Here is a 7,500-nt window from a genome sequence, read left to right as displayed (position 1 = left end):
AACGCCGTGCTGCTTCCTTGTCAGTGTACTGCTGCTGCTGCCTGGCCAACGTCTCCATCCCGGGGGTGGGCGTGGCCGTGCCCGAGCTCCGCCCCTTCTTCTACGTCAACGTGGCCGACATCGGCGCCCTGGAGAACGAGCTGTCCTACGTGGCATGTGAGCAGCCGCCGAATGTGGCGTCCCCCGATCTCTCCCCCCCCTCTAAGCCCGCCTGTGGCCTGCAGGCACCACGGAGAAGATCCTGGAGGAGAAGCGAGACCTGTACGACGTCTACGTGGACAACCAGAACGTCAAGACCTGCAGGGAAGGCCTGAAGCCGCTGCTGCGCCTCACCAACGCCGACAGGGAGAAGTACCGCAAGCTCACCGAGCAGAGGTGCGTTCAAGTACGCCCCGGGAGCGTGGGGGAAAAGCTGACTTGTTTGCACGTGTGCAGGAAGATGCTGCTGTACTCTCAGGAGGAGAACGGCGACTGCGTGTCCAGCGAAGAAGATTTGTTCATTCTGTGAGTACACCGTCGGGCATTTTGACATATTCTGAAAAATGTTACGTCGGCCTAAAACAGGGGTGTCCAAAGCGCGGCCCCGGGGCCATTTGTAGCTAAACAAACGTTAGCGTTCCAATATTAGCGTGCTAGCTTTTTTTTGTGTGCAAATTTTGCATTTACTCTGAGGTCCACACCTCAGAGTAATATATTGTTGGTACTTGACGCATAATTCAGTTAGCATTTTAGAATGCTAACATTAGCATGCTAGCTTTTTTGTGCTAATTTTGCATTTGAAACCCTCAGCATCAACTATTTTGTTACTTGAGGAATGACACTTATTACTATGCTAACGTAGTATGCTAGTTAGCATGCTAACATAATATGCTAGATTTTTTAAAATTGTATTTTTAGCTAATTTTAAATGTGTACAAAATGATCATATTTTGCTACTTGATGCATGCTATTGTTAGCATGCTAGCAATTGAAACACATTTCCAGGTACACACCTCAGAGTAATATATTGTTGGTACTTGACGCATAATTCAGTTAGCATTTTAGAATGCTAACATTAGCATGCTAGCTTTTTTGTGCTAATTTTGCATTTAAAACCCTCAGCATCAACTATTTTGTTACTTGAGGAATGACACTTATTAGTATGCTAACGTAGTATGCTAGTTAGCATGCTAACATAATATGCTAGATTTTTTTAAATTTTATTTTTAGCTAATTTTAAATGTGTACAAATTGATCATATTTTGCTACTTGATGCATGCTATTGTTAGCATGCTAGCAATTGAAACACATTTCCAGGTACACACCTCAGAGTAATATATTGGTACTTGACGCATAATTCAGTTAGCATTTTAGCATGCTAACATTAGCATGCTAGCTTTTTTTGTGCTAATTTTGCATTTAAAACCCTCAGCATCAACTATTTTGTTACTCGAGGAATGATACTTATTAGCATGCTAATGTAGTATGCTAGATTTTTTTTACCTAATTTTAAATGTATACAAAATAATCACATTTTGCTACTTGATGCATGCTATTGTTGGCATGCTAGCAATTGAAACACATTTCCAGGTACACACCTCAGAGTAATATATTTTTCGTACTTGACGCATAATATAGTTAGCATTTTAGCATGCTAACATTAACACGATAGCTTTTTATTTTTACTAATTATGCATTTAAACACCTCAGCATCAAATATTTTGTTACTTGACGAATGATACCTATTAGCATGCTAACGTAGCATGCTAGATTTTTTTAGCTAATTTTAAATGTATGCAAAATAATCATATTTTGGTACTTGATGCATGCTATTGTTAGCATGCTAGCAACTGAAATACATTTCCAGGTACACACCTCAGAGTAATATATTTTTGGTACTTGACGCATAATATAGTTAGCATTTTAGCATGCTAACATTAACACGATAGCTTTTTATTTTTACTAATTATGCATTTAAACACCTCAGCATCAAATATTTTGTTACTTGACGAATGATACCTATTAGCATGCTAACGTAGCATGCTAGATTTTTTAGCTAATTTTAAATGTATGCAAAATAATCATATTTTGGTACTTGATGCATGCTATTGTTAGCATGCTAGCAATTGAAACACATTCCCAGGTACACACCTCAGAGTAATATATTTTTGGTACTTGACGCATAATACAGTTAGCATTTTAGCATGCTAACGTTAACTTGCTCCATTTGTTTAAGCTAAATTAGCAGGTAATAATAATAAATATTATTATAATTTAAAAAATATTATTACTATTAATATTATTATCAATTAATAGTAAACAAACATAAACAAATGCAATCCATTTAATTAAGATTTAATTATTTTTTTTTAACATATTTTTCCATAGGATGGTGCTCCTTCTTTCCCATTCAAAGCATGCAGTAATATTTCACACCTTTTACTGGAAAGGTGTCTTGTGACTGAAATTATTTATAATAGTGACAATAATACTAATATTAATTAGGATGGTAATAATAATAATAATATTAATAATAATAAAAATTATTAACATAATATTGTTATTGTAGTATTATATTGTAGAATAATAGTAAAATTATTTTTTGATGAATAGATGATAATAGTGAAGATTATAAAAACAATAATAATAATGATGAATATTATTATTATTAATACTATCATTAAACAAACATAAACAAATGCAATATATATGATTAAGATTTCAATGTTTTTAAAAATATATATTTTCAATTGGATTGTGCGCCTTCTTTCCCATTCAAAGCATGCAGTAAAATGTCACACTTTTGTTATTGATGATCATTATGTTTTATTGATGATCATTATCAGTTAGGATATTTCAAGTTGTTATTCCAACCATTTTGACTTCACATTTCAAAATGTTTAGGTTTTTCTTGGAGCAGAACAACAGGATTTTCCAAACCCTGAGCGAGGTGGCGGGGACTCCGGACCCCACTCTGACCCCGGAGAATGTGAGGGCCATGGGCCTGGACCCTCACGGGGACAGGCTCTTCCTGCTCCACCTGTTGGAGATCTACGGCTATGACACCCTGCTGATGTCTGACCAGCTCTGCTGCAGCTGAGAGAGCATTTCTCATTTTCACTTTTGCATTTTGGACTCTCTCAAGTCTTCTGGATCATGCGTGGTGTTCTAGTCTTTTCCTTTGTGCTGCCTCTGATCACGCCCTTGTTCCAGGAAATACTCCACACCCTGGAACAGCATCATGTGGCTTTTCCAGGAAATACTCCACACCCTGGACAGCATCATGTGGCTGTTCCAGGAAATACTCCCCACCCTGGAGAGCATCATGTGACTGTTCCAAGAAATACTCCCCACCCTGGAACAGCATCATGTGGCTGTTCCAGGAAATACTCCCCACCCTGAAGAACCTCATGTTTCTGTTCCAGGAAATACTCCCCACCCTGGAGAGCATCATATGGCTGTTCCAGGAAATACTCCCCCACCCTGGACAGCATCATGTGGCTGTTCCAGGAAGTACTCCACACCCTGGACAGCATCATGTGGCTGTTCCAGGAAATACTCCCCACCCTGGAGAGCATCATATGGCTGTTCCAGGAAATACTCCCCACCCTGGAACAGCATCATGTGGCTGTTCCAGGAAATACTCCCCACCCTGAAGAACCTCATGTTTCTGTTCCAGGAAATACTCCCCACCCTGGAACTGCATCATTTGCCTGGAACAGCATCATTTGCCTGTTCCAAGAAATAACCACCACCATGGAGCGCATCTTGTGGCTGTTCCAGGAAATACTCCCCACCCTGAAACAGCATCATGTGGCTTTTCCAGGAAATACTCCCCACCCTGGAGAGCATCATGTGGCTGTTCCAGGAAATACTCCCCACCCTGGAGAGCATCGTGTGACTGTTCCAGGAAATACTTCCCACCCTGGAACAGCATCATGTGGCTGTTCCAGGAAATACTCCCCACCCTGAAGAACCTCATGTTTCTGTTCCAGGAAATACTCCCCACCCTGGAACTGCATCATTTGCCTGTTCCAAGAAATAACCACCACCATGGAGCGCATCTTGTGGCTGTTCCAGGAAATACTCCCCACCCTGAAGAGCCTCATGTGACTGTTCCGGGAAATACTCCCCACCCTGGAACAGCATCATTTGCCTGTTCCAAGAAATAACCACCACCATGGAGCGCATCTTGTGGCTGTTCCAGGAAATACTCCCCACCCTGGAACAGCATCATGTGACTGTTCCAGGAAATACTCCCCATCCTGGAAAGCATCATGTGGCTTTTCCAAGAAATAACCACCACCATGGAGTGCATCATGTGCCTGTTCCAGGAAATACTCCCAGCCCTGGAAAGCATCATGTGGCTGTTCCAGGAAATACTCCCCACCCTGGAGAGCATCATGTGACTGTTCCAAGAAATACTCCCCACCCTGGAACAGCATCATGTGGCTTTTCCAAGAAATAACCACCACCATGGAGTGCATCATGTGCCTGTTCCAGGAAATACTCCCCACCCTGGAGAGCATCATATGGCTGTTCCAGGAAATACTCCCCCACCCTGGACAGCATCATGTGGCTGTTCCAGGAAGTACTCCACACCCTGGACAGCATCATGTGGCTGTTCCAGGAAATACTCCCCACCCTGGAGAGCATCATATGGCTGTTCCAGGAAATACTCCCCACCCTGGAACAGCATCATGTGGCTGTTCCAGGAAATACTCCCCACCCTGAAGAACCTCATGTTTCTGTTCCAGGAAATACTCCCCACCCTGGAACTGCATCATTTGCCTGGAACAGCATCATTTGCCTGTTCCAAGAAATAACCACCACCATGGAGCGCATCTTGTGGCTGTTCCAGGAAATACTCCCCACCCTGAAACAGCATCATGTGGCTTTTCCAGGAAATACTCCCCACCCTGGAGAGCATCATGTGGCTGTTCCAGGAAATACTCCCCACCCTGGAGAGCATCGTGTGACTGTTCCAGGAAATACTTCCCACCCTGGAACAGCATCATGTGGCTGTTCCAGGAAATACTCCCCACCCTGAAGAACCTCATGTTTCTGTTCCAGGAAATACTCCCCACCCTGGAACTGCATCATTTGCCTGTTCCAAGAAATAACCACCACCATGGAGCGCATCTTGTGGCTGTTCCAGGAAATACTCCCCACCCTGAAGAGCCTCATGTGACTGTTCCGGGAAATACTCCCCACCCTGGAACAGCATCATTTGCCTGTTCCAAGAAATAACCACCACCATGGAGCGCATCTTGTGGCTGTTCCAGGAAATACTCCCCACCCTGGAACAGCATCATGTGACTGTTCCAGGAAATACTCCCCATCCTGGAAAGCATCATGTGGCTTTTCCAAGAAATAACCACCACCATGGAGTGCATCATGTGCCTGTTCCAGGAAATACTCCCAGCCCTGGAAAGCATCATGTGGCTGTTCCAGGAAATACTCCCCACCCTGGAACAGCATCATGTGGCTGTTCCAGGAAATACTCCCCACCCTGGAACAGCATCATGTGGCTTTTCCAAGAAATAACCACCACCATGGAGTGCATCATGTGCCTGTTCCAGGAAATACTCCCCTCCCTGGAAAGCATCATGTTGCTGGTCCAGGAAATACTCTCCACCATGGAGCGCATAGTGTGGCTGTTCCAGGAAATACTCCCCACCCTGGAAAGCATCATGTGCCTGTTCCAGGAAATACTCCCCACCCTGAAGAGCATCATGTTGCTGTTCCAGGAAATACTCCACACCCTAAAGAGTATTATTTGGCTGTTCCAGGAAATACTCCCCACCCTGAAGAGCATCATGTTGCTGTTCCAGGAAATACTCCCCACCCTAAAGAGTACCATGTGGTTGTTTGATTGATTGATTGATTGATTGATTGATTGAGACTTTTATTAGTAGGTTGCACAGTGAAGTACATATTCCGTACAATTGACCACTAAATGGTAACACCCGAATAAGTTTTTCAACTTGTTTAAGTCGGGGTCCACTTAAATTGATTCATGATACAGATATATACTATCAGATATATACTATCATCATAATACAGTCATCACACAAGATAATCACATTGAATTATTTACATTATTTACAATCAGGGGTGTGGAGGGGGGTGAGGGGGGGGGGGGTAGGATATGGACTGCAAGTAGTGGACATAGAGAGAGAGAGAGAGAGAGAGAGAGAGAGAGAGAGAGAGAGAGATTAGAAGGCATAAGAAAAAGAATCTGCATTTGATTGTTTACATTTGATTATTAGCAATCCGGGGAGGGTGTTAGTTTAGGGTTGTAGCTGCCTGGAGGTGAACTTTTAGTGCGGTTTTGAAGGAGGATAGAGATGCCCTTTCCTTTACACCTGTTGGGAGCGCATTCCACATTGATGTGGCATAGAAAGAGAATGAGTTAAGACCTTTGTTAGTTCGGAATCTGGGTTTAACGTGGTTAGTGGAGCTCCCCCTGGTGTTGTGGTTATGGCGGTCATTTACGTTAAGGAAGTAGTTTGACATGTACTTCGGTATCAGGGAGGTGTAGCGGATTTTATAGACTAGGCTCAGTGCAAGTTGTTTAACTCTGTCCTCCACCTTGAGCCAGCCCACTTTAGAGAAGTGGGTAGGAGTGAGGTGGGATCTGGGGTGGAGGTCTAGAAGTAACATGACTAGCTTGTTCTGGGATGTTTGGAGTTTAGATTTGAGGGTTTTGGAGGTGCTAGGGTACCAGGAGGTGCATGCGTAATGGAAAAAGGGTTGAACGAGAGTTCCCGCTAGAATCCTCAAGGTGCTTTTGTTGACCAGAAAGGAGATTCTGTAGAGAAATCTCGTTCGTTGGTTAACCTTTTTGATTACCTTGGTTGCCATTTTATCACAGGAAAGGTTAGCCTCTAGAATGGAATCTAGGTAGGTGACCTCATCTTTCCTGGTGATAACAATGTCACCCACTTTTATGGTGAAGTCACTGACTTTCTTGAGGTTGATGTGGGACCCAAACAGGATGGATTCAGTTTTACCCAAGTGTATGGATAGCTTGTTGTCAGCGAGCCAGGTGCAAGATCTACACAGCTCAGCACTGAGGATTTTCTCCACCTGTGACTTGTCCTTGCCGGATACCAGCAGGGCAGAGTCATCCGCAAACAAAAACAATTCACAGTCGCATGCCGATGACATGTCGTTTATGTATATTAGGAACAGTAAAGGTCCCAATATACTGCCTTGGGGGACTCCACAGCTCACCGAGAGGGGGGGGGGGGGGGGGGGGGGGGACACGGTGCCGTTCACCTCTACCACCTGCTCCCTCCCCTCCAAGTAAGATTGCATCCAGCTCCATGAGGTTTTGTTAAATCCGATTGCTCTGAGCTTATCCAACAGTACAGCGTGGTTAACGGTGTCAAAGGCCTTCTGAAGGTCCAGCATGACCATGCCGCAGTATTTGCCACCTCATGTTTGATGTGGTCGCTCAGATAGAGAAGGCATGTGTCAGTGGAGTGGTTAGTTCTGAAGCCGGATTGGAATTTG

General features: G+C 43.7%; 2 protein-coding genes across 2 annotated transcripts in view; one reads left to right on the top strand and one right to left on the bottom strand.

Moving 5' to 3' along the window:
* Positions 1-3,090, top strand: part of LOC133662932 (DENN domain-containing protein 11-like) — a 27,708-nt gene extending 24,618 nt beyond the window's left edge. Inside the window, exons 6-9 of the mRNA XM_062067142.1 lie at positions 25-156; positions 225-375; positions 436-504; positions 2,884-3,090. Coding sequence (XP_061923126.1) covers positions 25-156; positions 225-375; positions 436-504; positions 2,884-3,079 — 548 coding nt within the window. The 3' untranslated portion in view covers positions 3,080-3,090. The remainder of the gene's footprint in view (positions 1-24; positions 157-224; positions 376-435; positions 505-2,883) is intronic.
* LOC133662466 (FYVE, RhoGEF and PH domain-containing protein 4-like) overlaps positions 1-7,500 on the bottom strand; it is a 205,945-nt gene that overhangs the window by 168,720 nt on the left and 29,725 nt on the right. The window lies entirely within an intron of this gene.

Source organism: Entelurus aequoreus, linkage group LG12 (genome assembly GCF_033978785.1).
Source record: "Entelurus aequoreus isolate RoL-2023_Sb linkage group LG12, RoL_Eaeq_v1.1, whole genome shotgun sequence".
Lineage (NCBI taxonomy): Eukaryota > Metazoa > Chordata > Actinopteri > Syngnathiformes > Syngnathidae > Entelurus > Entelurus aequoreus.
This window is presented reverse-complemented; position numbering and strand designations above follow the sequence as displayed.